This window comes from Dipodomys merriami, unplaced genomic scaffold, assembly GCF_024711535.1.
Source record: "Dipodomys merriami isolate MVZ:Mamm:240054 unplaced genomic scaffold, mDipMer1.0.p SCAF_3, whole genome shotgun sequence".
NCBI lineage: Eukaryota > Metazoa > Chordata > Mammalia > Rodentia > Heteromyidae > Dipodomys > Dipodomys merriami.
The window spans coordinates 56,799,483-56,821,566 of NW_027204492.1; the positions used below are offsets into that span (position 1 = coordinate 56,799,483).

The window sequence follows — 22,084 nt, forward strand, 5'->3', positions numbered from 1 at the left end:
AATAAACACATTCCTATACGATGCTTGTTATCATGGGCCTGTCTATTACAGAGTGAACAATACTGAAATCTATTGAAATATATTCCATCTGTGAATGAGGTGGAATAATGAAACTAACAGAGGGTTGTTGAACAATAGGGGGTAGCAAGGACTGGCAAGGTGAGAGTAAAGCAAGAGTTCAACCCAGTTTGTGTAAAATACCAAAGTCAAACCCTTCTGGCCAATAAACATACATCTAAAAATGAACAACAGGAACTACTCCTGTGATAAGTTCAGTGAAAATATTGCTATATCGATTGGTAACATAAAATCTTCACCTTTGTTTTTTTGCTGGTTATTGTACTAACACAGGAATTATGTGTGGCACTGAGTACTTGTGTAAAGGTGGGGGGATGAATGTAGAAAGGGAAAGAGTGAACATGGTCAAAATACTTCATGTACTTATGTGAAAATGGACAAATGAAGCTTGCTGACATTGGTTTGGGAATGGAGGAGAGAAGGGAGATGGAAAGAAGTCTATGCGCGCGCGCGCGGTGTGTGTGTGTGTGTGTGTGTGTGTGTGTGTGTGTGTGTGAGAGAGAGAGAGAGAGAGACAGAGAGAGAGTGAGAGAGAGAGAGTTCCTGGGTGTTGTCCCTGAGGGTTTTACTCAAGGCTGGTGGTCTACCACTTGAACCCCAGCTGCACTTCTGGCTTCTGGGTAATTAATTAGAGATAAAAGCCTCACAACTTTCATATTTGGATTGGCTTTAAACTTTGATTCTCAGATCTCAGCCTCCTGAGGTGCTAGGATTACGGGTGAGAACCACTAGCAGCACCTGGCTTCAGATAACATTTTAAATATGGGGAGTGGTAGGTGACAGACAGAACTATGTTAGCAACTTGGCAAAGACAGTTTGAAATTCTTTTTTCAAATACAATCACTTTGATATAAAGGACACTCTAGTCATTTCAGCAATTGCTTATTAGGAGAATCACATATGGACTTGTTTTATTTGGGCAGAAAATCAGATTCTGACTTTCAATAAATAATTATTCAGCATCTATTAAATTTTTTTCTTTGTCCAAGACTGGGGCTTGGAATTCTGTACCTGACACTTTTGCTCATTTTCTGGTGCTCTGCCAACCCTAAAATTTTTATTATAATTATTCTTTGGAACAAAGGCGTGCTCTTTAGCCCAGAGTGGCTTCGAACTAATGGTCCTTGTGTTTCTGCCTTCTGAATGCTGGGATTATAGATATACATGACCATATTTGCCAAGCCATCTATTATTCTTTTAAATGCTCACCCCCCCCTTGTAAAGCGATGTTAATTTTGCAAAAATGTATTGTTAGAGTGGCTGTTTGAATTAACTAGAAGTATGAGCACTGCAAGAATTCTATTCTGGGGGTACCAGAATAGAATTTTTCTCAAGGGGAAGATAAAAGATGAAAAGGAGAAGGAACATAATTTGAAAACAAGGCTGTGCCTATTCATGGCTTGGAGGCCAAAATGAGACCCTCTAGGGTAAAGAGCTTTGCAGGCTGGAACCTTTGTTCCCAGAGCAAGCCCCTTTCAATTTCCTCCCCTGTAACATATATCCTAACAGTTGTTGTATCATCATTGTCAAGGGGTACCTAAGTCTTTCCAAATTCATCTCAGCCAGACATGTAAAAAGTACGTACATTTTTAGACTAAACTGAACTACTGCACTCAGCCAGGAAAAAGAGTAGGTTCAGCATTTCTGTAAACATTGGAAATGCAATGCGATCGTGTCTACCTGAACCTTCCACCTGAGAACTACAATACCCACAATGCACTGCTTTTCTTTCTGTCTTCAATTCGGGGATTGCTTAAATACCAACAGGCAATAGTCACATGACACGCTTCCTGTCAAGATGGCGGATAATCTCCCTTCGGAGTTTGATGTGATCGTAATGGGGACGGGTATGTGTGGCTCTGGTATTCCTCAGACAACGCGAACAAAGTCTGTCTTATTCCTAGTTTTTCTGTCACTGACTAGGCTTGGCGAGAAATGCCTAGGATCGAGCACGGGAGGGTGGACCGAAAGGAAGTGAGGTAGTCTGGAGTCAGCGCCGGACTTGGCAGCTCCAGGGAGGGGCTTTGAAACACGGTGTTTTTAGATCCAAGATTCGACTGGGTCGCTGCTGATTGCTGAGGTTGGTCGCGGCAGTGATTCTTCTTGATTTCCTTAGAGGGAGGTGGGTCTGCAGTGTCATGAGAATGAAGGGTCAAGATTTTAATCAGTGGAGACGACTTTGGCATGACATTATGGTTTCCTTCTGGTGATTTCAAGGTGATATTCTCCATGGTTGTTTTTTTTTTCCCCGTCGGCATTTCATAGCTTTGTTTTCCCCCATATATTTATATGATCTTAGGGTTCAGTGACGCTCGGATATAGCCTAATATATAAATTTATAAGAAGATGCTCAGTTGTTACCTATGTGAATATTTACAAGGGAAAGGAAATTTTCTTCTCTTTTTTTTTTTGTGTTTGTGTTGAGAAGCCCAAGGAACTGTATTTTGTTGAGGTGATCATTATTCCTGCCTCATGATGCTGAAAGCAAGCATTTTGTTTCTACTACTCATGCCTAAACATGCTGAGAACAAGCTCCTGAGTTCTGGTTCAGCTGTGTGACCTATCTTGCCCTGTATTTATTCTCCATATTTTGGGTGGTGCCAGTTCCCCCTTCCCCTGCAAATTCTGGATGACAAATTAAACATACAACACGTGGGTGCTGTCATTTAGCAGCAGTTCAATATTTTTTCACATATTAAGAGATGAATTTTGGATAGAATGAAAGAGGGCATTGGGTGGTGGTATCTGTTTGTGTAATATAGTGGACCAGAGAAGTTCCAGTGGATGGGACCCTGTTCATTAGGTTAATGAAATCAGTTTCTTTCTCTTTCCAAACAGGAGGAACAGCCATGTTTCCAGGATTGGAGTAAAAAAAAAAAATGCTACCAGTTTTCAAATGCTTGTTATTTCCTAATCAATGGCAGTTAAGCCAGATATAATCCTCACAAAATTGTTAGAATTGGTATTTATATTTGCAGAAGAGGAAAAGGGAGCTTGGAAATCTAGCCAATGACCACATGGCTGGTAAATTTCTAAAGGCCTATTCCTTCCCAGAAAGTAAATCAGATCTGATCCTCAGAGTTGACCCATATCTGTGGAAATAAGAGGAAAACGGTTCTAGACCTCTCTTGGTTATTAATTAGTTGTATGAGTTGGGAAGGCTTGACACTTAATATACCGGTTTCCTTTTTTTTTGAATATGGGAAGATAAATTAGATATCCTATAAGTACTTTTGTCCAGCCAGAAACTCATATTCTAGATATACCCAGGAATTGTTTACAGAGCACCAAGTGCAAGTTTATTCCCAGTCTGAAAATAATTACATTGCTGTAGATAACGTGGTTGAAGCTACTATAAGCAGATTTTGTATAAAAGCTTGAAAGAGCTAATAGACAATTACTTTTTTTTCAGTTTACCCTAAAACTGCAAAAACCCACACATCTGCTTTATAGATTTAAAAAAATGTACTTGAGTTCTTATTCTACTTACCTTTCTTTTTTCTTAAGTAGGAACTTGTATTTTAAATTTGAATGTAGATTTTATTATTTAGTTTCACATTTTAATTGATGAGTGCCAATTCTTGTTTTTTTTTTTGTCGGTCGTGGGGCTTGAACTCTGGGCCTGAGCGCTGTCCCTCAGCTCTTCAGCTCAAGGCGAGCGCTCTACCACTGGAGCTACAGCGCCACTTCCGGTTTTCTGGTGGTTTATTGGAGATAGGAGTCTCACGGTCTCTCCTGCCCGGGCTGGCTTTGAACCGCGATCCTCAGATCTCAGCCTCCTGAGTAGCTAGGATTACAGGTGTGAGCCACCAGCGCCCGGCCCAATTCTTGTTTTTAAGTACTGTCAATTCTTGTTATAAATATTTTTTCTGGTATACCTCAAAATATTGGTTATATCTATCCATTTAGACTAGAGGTAGAGTCAGAAAATACTATAATCCAGAAAATTGTATCAGGTAGAATCTTGTAATTGGAAAAAAAGGCTCATTTTAGATTTCTTCTTTGAGGCAGCCAGGCACCAGTGGCTAATACCTGTAATCCTAACAACTCAGGAGGCTGAGATGTGAGGATTGCAATTCAAAGCCAGCACGAGTAAGAAAGTCAGTTAGACTCTTCAAATAACCACCAGAAAACCAGAAGTGGTATTGTGGCTCAAGTGGTAGAACCCTGGCTTGAGGGAAAGAGCTCAGGGACAGCACCCAAACCCTGAGTTCAAAATCTATGACTGACAAAACAAAGAATAACATATGTGAAGTTAAATTTCAAATAAAGTTTTTTTTTTTGATCAGTTGTGGGGCTTGAACTCTGGGGCCTGAGCGCTGTCCTTCAGCTCTTCAGCTCAAGGCTAGTGCTCTACCACTTTGAGCACCACTTCTGTTTTTCTGGTGGTTAACTGGAGATGGACTTTCTTGCCTGGGCTGGCTTTGAGCCTCCATCCTCAGATCTCAGCCTCATGAGTAGCTAGAATCCTAGCTAATGGTGGCATGAGCCACCAGTGCCTGGCTTGATTTTTTTTTTTGGGTCCAGTCGTGGGGCCTTAACTCTGGGCCTGGGTGCTGTCCCTCAGCTCTTCAGCTCAAGGCTAGCACTCTACCACTTGAGCCACAGCGCCACTTCTGGCTTTTTTTTTCTTTTTGCTTATGTGGTGCTGAGGAGTCGAACCCAGGGTCTTAGGCATGCAAGGCAAACGCTCTACCACTGAGCCACCTTCCCAGCCCAGGCTTGACTGTTTTGAATTGAAATGTTAAGTTTGTTAACCTTGGAAGGTAGCTCAATCATTGATTATGAATTATGATAATAGAGTACCTTCATTTCTTTAAACCTTGGAGTATACTGATGCTGCAGAAAGCATTGTAAAGACTAATATTTGACAAATATCCATTTATGCCAGGCTTAACATAGTGATTGCCTATATTTATGTCTTATTTAATCATCTCTCAGGATGCCTATATTTATGTCTTATTTAATCATCTCTCAGGATGCATGTGTGTGGTTCTCACATCACAGTACTAACATATCCTTCCCTTTGTATTTCAAAATATCCATACAACTGTTTAGAGCAGGCCTTTTGAAAATTGCAAAACTCTACTTGTTTGTGGGTTATGACATGAATTAAGCTCTGTGTGTGTGTGTGTGTGTGTGTGTGTGTGCGTGCGCGTGTGCGCATGTGCGCACATGCATTTGTGTGTACACATGCACTCTTGTCCTGGGGCTTGAAATCTCCTTGAGCTTTATTGCACTCTACTACTTCAGCAACAGCTCCACTTTGTGCTTTTTTTTTTTTTTTTTTTTTTTTTTTTAGTAGTTAAATGGAGATAATCTCAGGGACCTTTCTGCTTGTGCTGGCTTCAAACCACAGTCCTCAGATCTCATTCTCCTGAGTAGCTAGGATTACAGGGGTGAGCCACCAGTGACTGACCTGAATTATAGCATTTCAAACAAGGAGGTACAATACAGTACATGTAGTAAGGATGAATGTGTTTTATTTATACACACATGTGTATAGGGAGTACTGACCAGTTGATTTACAAAGTGGAATGGTATTTCAAAAATTCTTTGTGCAAACAATATTATGCCATCCATTTATTACAATTACTTTGACATGCATGTATCTTTTTTTTTTTTTTTTTTTTTGGTCGATCCTGGTGCCTGAACTCTGCCTGGGTGCTGTCCCTCAGCTCTTCAGCTCAGGGCTAGTGCCACAGAACCACTTCTGGCTTGTTTCTGCCTATGTGGTGCTGAGGAATCGAACCCTGGGCCTCATGCATGCAAGGAAGCACTCTACCACTGAGCCAACTTCCCAGCCCTGACATGCATGTGTCTTATTTGGGCAATATAATGTAGTGGTTGATCATTTAGCCCTGTAAACAGACAAGCTGGGTTTGAATCTATGGCTCTTGTGCCACATTGCACATATTGTTTAACCTGTCTAAGGTTCAACCTCTTTCTAAATAGGTTGAATTTCACAGAGCTGTATGGAAGATTGAAAGAAATAATTTCTATAAAATGTTCAGTAAGTGCTTAGAAAATGGAGTTGATTTTTATGGCCCATAAAGCCCCACAGAGGTGCTTTTATTACTATTATTACTGCCTGAATACTTTCTAGGAAGGGCTCATGATTTCCATGGAGAGCAATGGAAGGACTCAAGTGTCTGATTCATCTTCCTCCTTCCACTGACTGCTTGCTGGAAAGACCTTGTATGTCTATTACTGCGATTTCTATCAGATTTCTTACCTGATGGCTTACAGATTTTCTTGCTTTTGTTTTGTTCACCAGCTTTCATTATTTTATTGTTTGTTTTGAACAAATTTTTAATTCATTTTACTTGTGATGTACTATGGGAATATTTCCTTTTCAGTTGTAACAAATACTGAAGGAACTAAAAAAAAAAATCTACCAATTTTACTCTTCTGAAAAATACTCTGCATTTAAGCCTTTTTCCTTTTTTTCTTAGTACCTAGAAAAAGTAAGGGGAGTTTTTTCTAAGCCTGGAGAAGACTCTTTCTGAGCTGCTGCTCCTTTGCTGTAAATTATAAATTTGAGCCAATCCCACTGATAGAGCCACATCTGTTACCAGAGTTCCCTCAGCAACCTGATTTCCATCTCCCATGCCTCTTGTCATTTTCTCATTTCTTCCAGTGTTCTCAGGATGTTTTGGATTACCCAGGCTATAGCAATTAAAATCAAATGTGGCTGCTCACCCTCACATTCTCATGTTTAACATAAAATCCCAATGCACAGAAACAATTATAATTCCATATAATTGACCTGTTACTCATTCTGAATCATCTGCTACTCAGTTGTAGTGCAGTCTGTTAGCTAAGAAGTTAGGTTGTGCCTGTTATTTGTAAATAGCCTGAAATGCACAGTAGCCTAAAAAATCACTGTCAGGGCCCTGTCTATAATATATTGTATAGAGAGACTGGAAATATTTTGGAAACATCTTTCTGTGGCCAATAATTTTTCTTTTTTGGTCTGTCACGGAGCTTGAACTCTGGGCCTAGGTGCTGTCCATTAGCTTTTTAGCTCAAGGCTAGTACTTTACCACTTGAGCCACTTCTGGTTTTCTGAGTGGTTTATTGGAAATAAAAGTCTCACAGACTTTCCCTGCCTGGGCTTGCTTTGAACCTTAATCCTCAAATCTCAGCCAGGATTATCGTCCTGAGCCACCGGTGCCAGGCAGTTTTTTCCCCCCTCTGGTTGTGGGGCTTGAACTCTGGGCTTGGGCGCTATCCCTCGGCTCTTCAGCTCAAGGTGAGTGCTCTACCACTTGAGCCACAGCACCACTTCCGGTTTTCTGGTGGTTAATTGGAGATAAGAGTTTCACGGGCTTTCCTGCCTGGGTTGGCTTTGAACTGTGATCCTCAGATCTCAGCCTTCTGAGTAGCTAGGATTACAGGCTTGAGGGATTGGCACCCAGCCAAAATATGTTTTTTTTTTTTTTTAGACATACTGTCATTATGTAGCCCAGCTGGCCTTGAACTTGAGATCTTCCTTCCTCAGCTTTCAGAGTGCTGGGATTATAAGACTTACACTATCGTGCCCAGCTACTGATGGTCTTTTGAATGGTCAATTTACTGTCGTTTTGCTTTTCTAATTATTTCCTTAAGGAATAGTTTAAAAAGAGAATAATTTTTTTGGGTGTTCATGAGGCTTGAACTCAGGGCTTGGGAGCTGTTAGTGGGCTTTTGTGCTCGAGGCTAGCACTTTACCACTTAGAGCCATAGTTCCAATTCTGGTTTTCTGGTGGTTACTTGGAGATAAGTGTCTCAGAGGCTTTCCTGTCTGAACTGGCTTCGAACCTCGATCCTCAGATCTCAGCCTTCTGAGTAGCTAGGATGACAGGCATGAGCCACAGTGCCCAGCTAAAAAGAGAATAATTTATCATATACGTTGATTTATTAAAGCATGTTCTCATATAGAGCTGTTAAAAACCTTGCAAATAAAAGAAATCAAGCCCAGTTTTGTCAGTATAATGCTTGATGTGTGTTTCATCTCATATTGAATTTCACTAGGAGCTTAAGTTGGTAATGGTGTACTACTTGGCTGATTTAGTTTTTATCACATTTAGAAAAGTGCTAACATGTGCTTGTTCTTTTCTGAAGTCTCACACATTATTTTTTTGTTCAGACCAATTCATTAAGTCATTTGGTAAGCACAATAACCCTGTCTGTGGCAAATGCCATCTCCTATCCATTTTACAAATGGTGAGCCTGAGGCACAGTTAGATTTGATCCAGGTCAAACAGTAGAATCGCAGTTGCTCTGACTAAGGATGAGATATGAGATTGGCTTGTTGGACTGATTCTTCAAAGTGGAAAAATACGTCACGTTATCAGGATTAGATTAGTTTGCCTTAGGTTTGTGGTTGGCAGTTCTTTGTGGGGTGGTATTCCTGTTGACATTAAAATTCTGATGCCAATGGTAGCTTCATGTCAGGGCTTTATTGAAAGTATTGTGTTATCTGTATCAACTTGTAGTTGAAAGTTGAAAGTGATCAAAATGATTTGGTTTTATTTATTTCAGAAGAATCATACCCACTAAAGCCTTGGCAGTACTTGGGACCAGAGACTATAGCCACATTTTAAAATACAATGTGGTTCAATAGGATTTCCTCATTGGTTTCAAGAATTAAAATTGCTCGCTGATATAATTTTTGGGAATGTTAAGGTTTTTGTGTCTATTGTAGTGTTCTTTACTTTTGGGTACAGTGTTGTAGCTGAAGTTGGGACTCATTGTTCCTGGGAAGCTTTGTTTTCCTTTCTATGCTGGGGGTAGAACTCACTTTGAAAGTGCTAGATAAGCACTTACTACTGAGCTACCTACCCCACATCCCTGAAGCTTCTATTTTGATTGACTGCTCTTTTTGTTCCTACAGTTTTCAACAACAGTCAGCATTTATGCTACATCATGATTGACAGGATAGCTTTGGGAATATCTTTTTTTTCTCCATGGGCCCTCTCCTAAAACCAAAAAAAAAAAAAAAAAAAAAAAAAAAAAAACAACCAAAAAAACCAAAAACAAAAACAAAAGTAGATCAGGTACCAGTAATTGTAGCTACTCAGAAGCATGGGTGCTGTCCCTGAGCTCTTCAGCTCAAGGCTAGTGCTCTACCACTTAAGCCACAGCATCACTTCTGGTTTTCTGGTGGTTAATTGGTGATAAGAGTCTAATGGACTTTACTGGATTTGAACTGGTATCCTCAGATCTTAGCCTCCTAAGTAGCTAGAATTACAGGCATGAGCCACTGGTACCCGGCCTGTGAGACTTTTAATCTCCAATTAACCACCAAAAAGCTGGAAGTGGATATGTGGCTCAAGTGGTAGACTGGTAGCCATGAGCAAATGAGACTCAGAGGTAGCCAGGCACCTGTGTCTCATGTCTGCAACCTGAGTTTCTCAGGAAGCTGAGATCTGAGGATCATGGTTCATAGCCAGCCCATGCAGGAACCATGAGAATTTTTAAAAAAATATAATTTCATTGTGGTATATATGTACAATGGAATTCTATGCTTCCATCAGAAAGAACACCACCACCCATTCGTTAGGAAATGGCAAGATTTGGAAAAAATCATATTAAGTGAAGTAACCCAGTCCCAAAGAAACATAGGTCCCATGGTTTCCCTTATTTGCAATAATTAGTATTCATATAGGATAAGCATATCAGATTAGCTGAAAAGCTCAAAAGCCATGTGCATATGACATATAAGATGATGCTAAGTGAAATGAACTCCAAGATATGGACACAAGAGGTCTGTCTTTATTGTTACTGTTTTAAATGTACCATGTGATTTTATTTTTGTTGTTGTTTCCTTTCTATGTTTTTTCCCCTATGGCATATCCCCTGTTGTCACTGTACTTGATTTTACCCTGCATCTTGTATATACATATGGCTAATCTGGGGAGGGGAAGGGGAATAACAAGACTCTGAAACAAGGACACAGGATGACCCATTGCAACAAGGATACCCACAGCACAGTATATTATAAATGAACTTTACAACCTTGGGGGTGGTAGTGTAGGGAGGAGTGGGGTGGTGGGGGAGAAAAAATAAAAAAATACAATTTTATTATTAGGTTTTGTTTATGTGATACTAAGGAATTGAACCTCATGCATACTAGGCAAGCACTGTATCACTAAGTCACATTCCCAACCCTGCCTCCCTCCCCCCGCCACCATGAGACATATATTTCTCAAAAAAAAAATGCTGGAGTGGCACTGTGGCTCCAGTGGTAGAGCGCTATCCTTGAGCACAAAGAGGCTCAAGGGACAGAGCCCAGGCCCTGAGTTCAAGCTTCAGGATCAGCGGGAAAAAAAAAAAAAAGAAAAAAAAAAAGCTCCAGGTCAGTACTTAGGCCCTGAGTTCAATCCCTAGGACTGGTAAATGTATGTATATATGTATGAATGGATGTATAGATGGATAGCCATGCATAGTGGCCCAGTAATTCAAGCTAGCTATACATCTGTTGAAGTGGAGATATGGAGGAAAAAGGCTTCAGGCCAGTCTGGACAAAAAGTGAGGACCCTCCCCCATCTTAACCAACAAGCTAGCCATGGATAGAAACAGCTCCTTTATGCTTTCTTGTATGATCCTCTTTTGGACTTTCTCTCCTTCTTATATTCTGAGTATCTGTAGGAGTTCTGTGTTTTATAGTGGGAAACATAAAGCAGAAAGTGGGGAGAATAAAATGGGTCAGCTGTCTTTAGGAGAAGTGGTGACTCCTCCGTGGAGCTGTTAGGAACCACAAAAAATCCCAAGAGCTTCATGTAAAACATTAAGTAGCTCCTGAAAAACAGTATACTAAAAATGAAAAGAAAACCTGGATGGTAATATTTGTACCTTATAACAAAGGACTAACTACATATGAAGAGTTTCTTTAAATTGCTATAAAAAAGATCTTTACAGATAAAGTAGATAGCATATGCAAGCAAATGAGACAAAAGAAAATAGAAATAGCTAAAATATTGGGAAACATTTTTTTCTGTAATCGAGTGTCAAGTAAAAAATATCTTAATTGTTAGGTTTTTTCAAAAGAGGTAGCCAAGTAAGAACAGCACCACACACGTGGTATTCAGGTAAGGGGTAGGTTTATTCAGTAGACCTGCTGGGACCAGGCCATGTTGGCACTCCACGTGGCTGGGAAAGGCCTGGAAAAGACCTGAGAAAGAGAGAGAGCTGGAAAAAGAGGTGGGAAAGAGCTGGGAAAAAGGTGGGAAACAGAGAGAGAGCTGGGAAAGAGAGCAGGGAAAGAGAGAGAGCTGGGAAAAAGAGCTAAGAGAGCTGGGAAAGAGCTGAGAAGGAAAGAGCTGAGGAAAAAGAGAGAGCTGGGAAAGAGCTGGGAAAGAGCTAGAAAAAGAGCGCGTCTGGGCCTGGGCTAGGTCTTATCTAGGGTCTGGGCAGAGGAAGGTGTGGCCACATCAAATTCAGATGTGACCTCAGTGGATGCAGATGTGACCTCTTCCAGGTGTGCCAGTTGCCTAGGTAACGCAGGTACTGGGCAGAGACTTTGCTGCGAGGAGGGTGGAGTCTGCTTGCCATCCAGGAGCAGACCTTACACTAATAACTAAAGAATTTAGAAATAATTACTAATTTTCAATTAGTCCTGTTCACTTGGTATGCTGATAATCATGTATTGGTACACTGGCCAACTGATATGACAGTTCAACTAGGAAGTGGAAATAGGTTTATTGCCTTGCACTCAGCAGGTCTGGATCTGATAATTAATTCTTAGGAAATAATTCAATGAAGATAAAACTACGAGGATAGTGACATCTGTTTTTCCCCCAAATCAATCAATTTACCCTTAAACACCCAATGAATGAAAAGAATACATTGTCAATTAACTTGCAGATTAACTTGTAATATGTGAAAAAGAAAATATACTGGAAATAAAAGATATCCTGATAAGGAAACTATACTCTCAGTTGCATCAACAAGTAAAAACCTGAAGGAAGTGAAAAGCATTAAAAATTCTTATATTTGTCAGAGAATTAAGGTCATAGAGAAAACTTCTCTCAAAATTGGAGACATAGAGAAGCATATACAGAAAATTGTAGCTTATGAGGGGAAAAAACCCTGAACAGATAATGCTGTGGGAACAAGCATTTAGTTAGGTAGGAAAGCCAAAGTATAATTGTCAAATTGCTGGATGCTCAGTATGGATAAGTCTGAGATTAAAATTATTCCAGAGATGCTCTGTTTTGGATAGAGTTTAATGAATTTAAACGGCAGGAGCCCTATTAGCATAGTAGTAAAAATGAAAGAAAATGCATGTCATCTAATTTAAAGCTACTGCTAATAAGATTTGAAAATAATCTAAGTGTTCGTTCATATGGAAGAGCCCATATATCTCAATGGAGACTGGCTGGCTGGTGGAATATGCAGTCTTACATTGACATAGAAATGATCCTTAGCTTTCTGTTTTTTTTTTTTTTTTTGTTGTTGTTGTTGTTGTTGTTGGTTGTGAGGTTTGAACTCAGGGCCTGGGTGATATCCCTGAGCTTTTTTGCTCATGGCTAGCACCCTACCACTTTGAGCAACTTTGCCATTTCTGGTTTTCTGGTGGTTAATTGGAGATAAGAGTCTCATGGACTTTCCTGCCCAGGCTGACTTTGAACCACAGATCTCAGTCTCCTGAGTAATTAGGATTACAGGCTGAGCCACCAGCTCCTGACTCTCTATGAGACTCTATCTTTGATTAACTTCCAGAAAAACAGAAATGAGGCTGTGGCTTTAAGTGGTAGTTCTAGCCTTGAGCAAAAAAGCTCAAGGACAGTGCCCGGGCCCTGAGTTCAAGCCCCATGACCAAAAAAAAAAAAAAAAAGAATAAAATAATCCTCTGTGCAATACTTTCCCTTTCACTTGTCACTTCTGTTTTCTCAATATTTTCTACTTCTTTCTCAATTTATCCTCCAACCATAAATTATTTTGATACAAACCACAGAACATCATCTTACCTTTAAAGATTCCAACATTTCTTTTCCCAAATCAGGTGTTCTTTTGTTTTGATTTTTGAAATGTTCTTGTTCTGTAATCACCAACTTGTGAGCTTTTCTGATTTATGATGTTCCAGAATTTCTACCATTTTCTTAATTTCTTTTTCTTTTCTTGTCTTTTTTTTTGGGGGGGGGGGTTGTGGTGGAGCTTGAACTCAGGGCCAGGGCACTGTCCCTGAGCTATTTTTGCTCAAGGCTAGTGTTCTACCACTTTAAGCTACAGCTCCACTTCCTTTTCTTAATTAATTTTTTTTTTTTTTTTTGTTGGTCGTGGGGCTTGAACTCTGGGCCTGGGTACTGTCCCTCAGCTCTTCAGCTCAAGGCGAGCGCTCTACCACTTGAGCTACAGCGCCACTTCCGGTTTTCTGGTGGTTTATTGGAGATAGGAGTCTCATGGTCTCTCCTGCCCGGGCTGGCTTTGGACCGCGATCCTCAGAGCTCAGCCTCCTGAGTAGCTAGGATTACAGGCGTGAGCCACCAGCGCCCGGCCTTTTCTTAATTAATTTTAAGCTCATGTTACCACAATTAAGTTAAAGCTTTCATCAAATTTGTGACATCTTTTTTTTTTTTAATGTTGGGGACCGAAATCAGAACCTCATGCTTAAAATTGTGCCAGTTCTATGTTTTAAACTCTGGGCATGGGAGCTATTCTGAGCTTTTTTCTCCCCTCAAGAGTAGCAGTCTGTCATCCGAGCCACAGTTTCACTGCTTTTTGATAGTTAATTTGAGACAAGAGTTTCACAGACTTTCTTGCCTAGGCTGGCTTAGAACCATAATCTTTCAGTGTCCCCAGTAGCTGGGATTACAGGTATGAGCCATCAGCCCCTGGCAGTATGTCCCTTATTTCTAAGTGAAATGTGTTATCCCTATGTATTTAATTGGGAAGACCAGGATAGATTTTCTAACTCCTCTACTTAAGATTGTTCTGCTCATGTAACTGTAGCCCCTCGGTACACTATTATTACAATAAAAATGTATATAAAAAAAGATAGTTCTATTGTCTTCATGATGTAATTAAACATGCAACCTGGGATCTGAGGTGTGCTTGTTGTTACCTTCTGCTAGTGTTGTCTGGACTTCTCTTTCTTTCACCTTATTTTCTCTGTATTGGTGAATTTGGAGGAGATTCTTAGCATTCACTCCTCAGGGTAAGGATTTTTTCCAGGAGGCTTTGGATTGTCAGTTTCATAAGGTCTGAGTGCTCCCCTACTTTGTCCTCACCCCTCCATCCCCCACCTAGGACTTCCAGGGATTTGAGTCCCCTCTTCCACTATTCTTAGAGTGGCTTTCCAGTGAGTATATGATAGCAGTTTTGAGGCTTTCTGGCTTTTAGGTTTCTTCATTTCTTCCATGTTGCACACTTTCTGAAACCATGTGGTCCTTAAAGCTACTGGTGGTTTGAGCTGAGCCACTTACATCATGAGGTTGCTGAGGATATTTTATCCCCTAGTTTTGTGTAGATGTTCTTGAGTTGTTTGTATTTGGTACCCTCATTACCCTCTTATTTTTGTGTGCCAGTACTTGGACTTGAACTCAGGACCTTGTGTTCATCTTGCTAGCTAGCTAGCTAGCTTACTTGCTCACTTGTTTAGATGGCACTTTACCACTTGAGCCACAGCTCTAGCTTAACTTTTTGTTTACTAATGGACTATGGAATCTCTTGGACTTTTCTGCCCAGGCCAGTCTTGAACTGTCCTCTCAGTCTCAGCCTCCTGAGTAGCTAGGACTACAGGTGTGAGCCACCAGTGCTCAGCCACTGTTTTATGGAAGGTCAAGATATTCAGCAACTTGGTTGCTGCTAATATATATTATATTAGAAAAATAGAACTGTATTCCCAGAATTCTATTTTTCTAATATATATTTTATGCAGTATTATACACACACACACACACACACACACACACACACACACACACACACACACACACACACACACACACACACACACACACACACACACACACACATATATAAAATCAACTTAAGATATGTGTCCAAAAAAAGAGACCAGGTTGTTGAACTAGCATTGCCATTCACTGTTCAGGACCCGAAACAAACCTTTGGGTTATTTATTAGAAGATCTTTATTTTGTCTAATAAAGATTTCTACACAGAAGCTGGATTTCAGAGGGAGTAAGTGCCTTCCCACAGTCACAGCTTGAAAGCTAGAAGCCAGTTCTATTCTCTGACTATAGGGAAATTGCTCTTGGTAGTAGCCATTCCAAGAGCTTGTATTATATGGCATTTTAAAAAAATAACAAATTTCTCATTAGTATCTGAGTGGATAGTTTGGTTTTCTAAAATTCTAAAAATGTCATGCATATATAAATAACAGTATTCTCATTGGGAAAAAAATCTATTAGATTTCATAGATTTATTCCTTGAATGGGACCCAAGGCTTTGTATATGCTAGGCAAGCTCTTTATCACGAGCTACATCCCAGCCCTTGATTTTTTTTTTTAAAGCAAACACATTTTATTTGCAATTCATAACAAAATGTTTACACACTTAATCACAAAAGACCTCTTAGGACTAAGTAATAAAGATACTTACTACAAGGGAAGTGAAAACAAGTAGAAAATAAAATAACATAAATGAATAACAATGTAATATGAAGATGATTTAGCTTAGTAGTAAAAAGAAGCACTATCTTTTGTACTATTACATCATCAGCCCTTAAGAATACACTGTTATCTATTGTTCTCACAGTTTTCAGAAAAGGTAATTGATTCAAGTACCTTAAGAAATTACTCCAAGCATGAGAAAACTGACTTAAATCTAACTTTGCATATACATTCCAGCCCTTGATTTTTTTTGACAGAATCTCAGTAGACTAGGGTGGACTAGAACTCCTTATCCTTCTGCTGCAGCTTTCTACATGCTGGAATTACAGGTGCATACCACCTTGTTAGCTCCATGCAGTTTTAAGTTATATTAATTAATATGCTCCATATTTTTGACAAGTCAGTGTGAATTAAAATAAATTTTCTTTTCTTTTTTGTGCTTGTCTAGGGCTTAAACTCTAGGCCTCACCATCTCGCTTGGCTCTTTCCCTCATGGCTGGCACTTGAGCCACAGCTTCACTTGCTGTTAATTGGAGATAAGAGTCTTGTGGACTTTTCTGCCTCAGCTCCCTTTGAACCAAGATCCTCAGATTTCAGTCCCTTGATGTTTGTATTGTATGTGTGTGTTTGTGTGTTTGTGTGTTTGTGTGTGCTGGTTCTGGGGCTTCATCTCAGGGCCCGTCCCTTGTCCCTGAGCTTTTTTGCTTAAGGCTAGCACTGAGTAGTTTCTGAGTAGTTTATTGAAGATAATAAGAGTTTCATGGACCTTCTTGCCTGGGCAGGTTTACACTGGGATCTTTAGCTTTCAGTCTCCTGAGTAGCTAGGATTACAGGTGTGAGCCACTAGTGCCTGGCTCAGCCTCTTCAGTAGTTAAGCTTAATTTAGTGTGTGTGTGTGTGTGTGTGTGTGTGTGTGTGTGTGTGTGTGTGTGTGTGTGTGTGTGTGTGTGTGTGTGTGTGTGTGTGTGTGTGTGTGTGTGTGTGTGTGTGTGTGTGTGTGTGTACATGTGCTGGTATTGGGACTTGAATTTATGACATTGACCTCTCAGTTGTCGTTTTTTTTTGCTGAAGGCTGGTGCTCTTTCTACTTGAGCCAGGTCATCACTTCCAATTTTTATTTCTTTTTTATTTGTTTTTGTCAGTCTTGGTGCTTGAACTCTGGGCCTGGGCGCTGTCCCTGAGTACTTTTTGCTCAAAGCTAGTGCTTTACCACTTTGAGCCACAGCTCCGCTTCCATTTTTCTGGTGGGTAATTGGAAATATGAGTTTACGGACTTTCCTGCTATGGCTAGCCTTAAACTGCCATCCTCAGATGTTAGTCTAATGAGTAGCTAGGATAACAGGTACGAGCCACTGTCTCCTGGCTCTGTTTTTATTTTATTTTCCTTTATTTGTGCTGGTCCTGGGGCTTGAACTCAGGTACTGGGTTGTGTCCCTGAGCTTCTTTTGCTTAAGACTAGTGTTCTACCACTTGATCTACAGTTCCACTTCTGGCTTGTCTGGTAGTTTAGTGGACATAAGAGTCTCACAGACTTTCCTTCCTGGGCTGACTTTGGACCACAACCCTCAGATCTTAGCCTTCTGAGTGGCAAGGATCATAAGCCTGTGCTACTGATGCCTGGCTTATTTTTTTGGGGGGGGATTGAAGTTTTAATTTTTTTGTTATAAAGGTGATATACAAAGGGGTTACAGTTACAGAAGTCAGGTAAAGAGAATTTCTTTTTAGACAATGTCATCCTTTTCCTCCATGCTCTCTCCCAGTTTTCCCCTCCTCTCCTCATCCACAGTTATATAGTTCATTTTCAACATAATACCTTGTGAGTACCACTGCCGCATTTGTTCACTCTTTGTCCCTCCATGTATGTGTCCCACTTACCCTCCTAAAGACAGACAATTTTTATTTTTTGAAATATTTATTTCATTTGTAAGTCTTGGAGTTTCCAAGGATTTATTCTCTGGCATTTTTAACCCTTTTTTTCTTTAAAAGTAGCCCCTAAAAGAGACAACATAGAAATTGTATATGTAGCATTTTAAGTAATAAACAAAACTACAACCTACCTTTCAACCTTTCTGTGCAATTCTGTGATGTTCATATATGTGAATGGCTGTAACCAGAGTCAGATATGTGGTATTACCTGTGCATTGCTCTCTATTCAGGTCTGTACCTAATGTTATACTTTGTGATAGTGCACAGTGTCTCTATGTAGCGTTAAGTAGTAAACTAAAAGATGTGGTTCTCTAAAAGCTAGTTGTAGTCACAAGTTCATTCTTCCAGTAGTGCTATTTCTTTTCCTAAAAACAGATGTTATTATTTAAAAACATAGTCACTGTAAATTTTCCAGTTCCATGTAGTAATTTTTGTTCCATTCTGGTCTTCACGAATTATAAATAAGACATGAAATGACTTTCAAGGTGGAAAGCAAGAATCCATTTTGAAATGTTCTATAAAATAGTGATTTATGGTTTCATATGATTTGGGCTGAAAGCACTGGGGCTTTGCCAGGTCATCAAAGTCCTGTCAGGGGAAACATTTATTCTGATATGCTAGGAGTGATGTAAGTACTTTAGTTTATGTTTATCTTATGTAAGTATATGTTAGGCAAAATCAATTTCAGATACAAAGACAAGTTTAAGAATACATCATGGAAAATTAACCTAAATCTTATGGCTGGAAATAATGAAGTTCTGTATTAATGATTTAGATAAAAGTGGGATTTTTGAAAAATGAATAATGCTCATATATGTATAAAACATATTTGGTGAGTCTTGAAATCATTAATTTCTTACTTTCGTGGTTCTGATTTTACCCTACTTTATTTGGTAACGAAACATCTTTATTTTACCTACACAGGTAATTTTTTTGTGTTGGGTACTGAGGCTTGAATTCAGGGCTTAGGCATTGTCCCTAGCTTTTTTGATGATGCTCTATCATTTGAAACATAGCTCCACTTTGGTTGTTTTTGGGTAGTTAACTTAAGAGTCTCACAGATTTTTCTGCCAAGGCTGTTTGAACAGTGATCCTCAGATCTCAGCCTCCTTAGTAGCTAGGATTACCAGTATGAGCCATGTGGCACCAGACAAATTTCATAAAATGGCAGAAACCTGAAATCCAAGATGGCAGTGTATAATCATGTAACATTACATAAGCTTCTAACTTTATCTAGCCTCTAACTTTATCATAGGCCTGGGAGAAAAATGAGGGAAGGGGTAACAAGTTCTACAAGAAGTGCACGTATTACCTTACTTATATAATTGTAACCCCTCTGCACATCACCTTGACCATAAAGATAAATAAATAATAAAAAGAAGGGCTTGATAAAGCAAATCTTATCTTCCCATCACAACTGTTATGAAAAGCTATTTTCAGCCCTTATTTACCTGTGTTCACTAAAATGTCAAAATTATTAGCCTTACTATCAGAATTATCACATGATTCTTGTGCTGCAATAGCAGAGTAAGTTCTTTTGGACAGCCAATTATATTTGACATGAAATGTTTACATATCAGATGCTTGGTGAGCTTCTACAGTATTTATATAGAAAAAAGCTCTAGAATTATTTAAAGTTTTAGGTTTTTGAAGAGAACTTAAGTAAGTGGAATACTAGTGATAGCCTTCAAATAATTAATCTTCAAATATTTCTCCTTCAAATAGTTAATCTTATTGATGAAGTTGGAGGAAGAGAGAAGAAAATTAGCATTTATCAATGGTAGGAGGCACTATATAAGGTTTTCTTGTCATTTTGGTCATATTCCTCCTTAGATCTCTATGAGAGTATTATTAGCCCTATTTTTTTTGGGAGGGGGTCTGGTTGTGGGGCCTGAACTCTGGGCCTGGGCGCTGTCCCTCAGCTCTTCAGCTCAAGGCCAGCGCTCTACCACTTGAGCCACAGCGCCACTTCTGGCTTTTTTCTTTTTGCTTATGTGGTGCTGAGGAATTGAACCCAGGGCCTCAGGCATGCAAGGCAAGCGCTCTACCACTGAGCCACCTTCCCAGCCCTATTAGCCCTATTTTACCGTTAGAAATATTTTACTTGTGTGCTGGGAATGTGGCTTAGTGATAGTGTGTTTGCCTAGCATGCATGAAGCCTTGGGTTTGATTCCTCAGTACCACAGAAACAGAAAAAGCTGGAAGTGGCACTGTGGCTCAAGTGCTAGCCTTGAGCAAAAGAAGCTCTGGGACAGGGCCCAGGCCCTGAATTCAAGCCCCAGGACTGGCAAAAATTTACGTGTGCATTTATTCTCAATATTTTACAAAAAATATTTCCAGTTAATGCTTATGATTTGACTCTGATCTCAGTAATCTCTTTCAAAGTCATCTGATTTGTCCTCATAGGAGAGACTGTATAACTGATTATAAGCCCATATATGTTCCATGTAAATGCCTCATACACATGTTATGTGAATTTGAGTAATGATTCAGAAATGGTTCACTTTTTTGTGTTTATGTATTTATTTCCAGCCTTTATGCTCTGACTTGACTTTTTTTTTTGTTCAAAGTTGGTGATCTACCACTTGAGCCACACCTTCAGCCCTAGTTTAGGTGTAAATATTTGTTCTTCTGTGACTGGCTTTATGTTTTAGCAGCAGTGTTCACAGTAGTCAAGATGTGAGAACAACTTCAATGTCCACAAATGGAAGAATGGATAAATAAAATGTGGTATAATCATATAATACATTAGTACTTGATAATTAAATATAATGAAATGCTGATTCCCCACCACAACACAGCTGACTTGAAGATATAATGAGGCAGTCTGAACACTCTTGTTTTCTTTTTAAAGCATCACCTATTGGTTTTTCCTTTCTATGTTCCTTTCTATGCCAAGCATGCTGTCTTGGTCTTCCCTTTTTCCTTTTTCTTTCTTAAAATGTTTTTTATTGTAAAATTACTGTACAGAAGGGTTACAGTTACATGAGTAAGGTAATGAGTACATTTCCTGTTGAGCATTGTTAACTCCTCCTTTGTTTTTCTCCTACCATCCCTTCCCTTCCCACCTCCTCAAATCCTCCCTACCCCCGCCCCCCGAAGTTGTAAAGTTCATTTTTAACATAGTGTCTTGTATATCTCATTATTACAATGGGTCAACCTGTATCCCTATTTAAGCATTTTGTTATTTCTCTTCCCCTCCTCAGATTAGAAAAATGCATGTACAAGATGCAGGGCACCAGAATCACATACAGTGACAAAAGGGGTTGTTATACCATGGGGGAAGAACATACAAAAATAACAAAAAATATCACATAGTACATTATAAATACATTAAAAAACAATAGCAAGAAAGAAAAAAAACACTTGTTTACCTATCTTGGGGTTCATTTCACGTAACACAATCTTATATGGTCATATGTATGTAGCTTTTGACCTTTCTGCTTGTTCTGGACATATATTAGTTATTGCAAATAAGGGAAACCATGGGACCTACCCAGTTAGAATGGCTATTAACAAGAAATCTAATAACAACAGATGCTGGAGGGGATGTGGCCAAAAGTGAACCCTACTGCATTGTTGGGAGTTTAAACTTGTTCGACCACTTTGGAAAGCAGTATGGAGGTTCCTCAAAAGAGTCCACATAGAGCTCTCCTATGTCCCAGCAATACCACTTTTGGGCATTTATCCAAACAATCACAAAGAAGTCTATACTAAAGCTACCAGCACAACTATGTTTATTTCAGCATTATTTACCATAGCTAAGATATGGAACCAACCCAGATGCCCCTCAGTAGATGAATGAATCAAGAAAATGTGGTATATATACACAATGGAATTCTATGCCTCCATCAGAAAAAATGACATCGCCCCATTTGCAGGAAATGGAAAGATCTTTTTTCTTTTTCTACACTCCTCAGGTGAGAACTTAAAAGACCTAATCAGTAACTTAGCCTTTTCATCTTTTCATCCTTCCTTAAATTCTTGGCCATTCGACTGGGCCATTAGATTTGGAGTCACCTGCATCTTTCTTTTCTTTCTCCCCCTCCCACCATCTACCAGAGTGTTCTCTGTCTCTCTGCCCCCACCCTCTTCCCTGTTTGTTCTTTCCCTTTCTTTAACAAATAACTGTACAGAATCTACTCTGCTTCCTGTGTTTAAGAGCTCTGCTTATTGAATGATGGAAGAAATACAAAGTCTTGACCCAACAAGTCATTGCTAACTATATTCTGAGTTTGTTAATCACTTTAAGCATGATAATAGGCTTGTAATATTGGACTAGTCTATCTCACAAACTTGACATTATCTGGATAGAATTATTAAAACAAAACACAAATGCTAGTCATTTTGTTTTTGTGTAATTTTGACCCAGATTGTATTCAACAATGAAAACTGTTCTTGGCTTTGCCTTGTCAGCATAGCAAACTAGACTTCTGATAGTTTGATTGTAGGCATGGGAATAACCACATGCGGATTTTGCCTACCTAAAAGATCAGCTTTTTGGCACCAAATAGAGGAGAG

At 39.4% G+C, this 22,084-nt stretch overlaps 1 protein-coding gene across 1 annotated transcript in view; it reads left to right on the top strand.

Annotated features, from left to right (window-relative positions):
• The first annotated feature begins 1,856 nt into the window (after nt 1-1,856).
• The window catches only part of Chm (CHM Rab escort protein), a 190,803-nt gene continuing 170,575 nt past the window's right edge, over nt 1,857-22,084 (top strand). Inside the window, exon 1 of the mRNA XM_070040109.1 lies at nt 1,857-1,925. Coding sequence (XP_069896210.1) covers nt 1,877-1,925 — 49 coding nt within the window. The 5' untranslated portion in view covers nt 1,857-1,876. The remainder of the gene's footprint in view (nt 1,926-22,084) is intronic.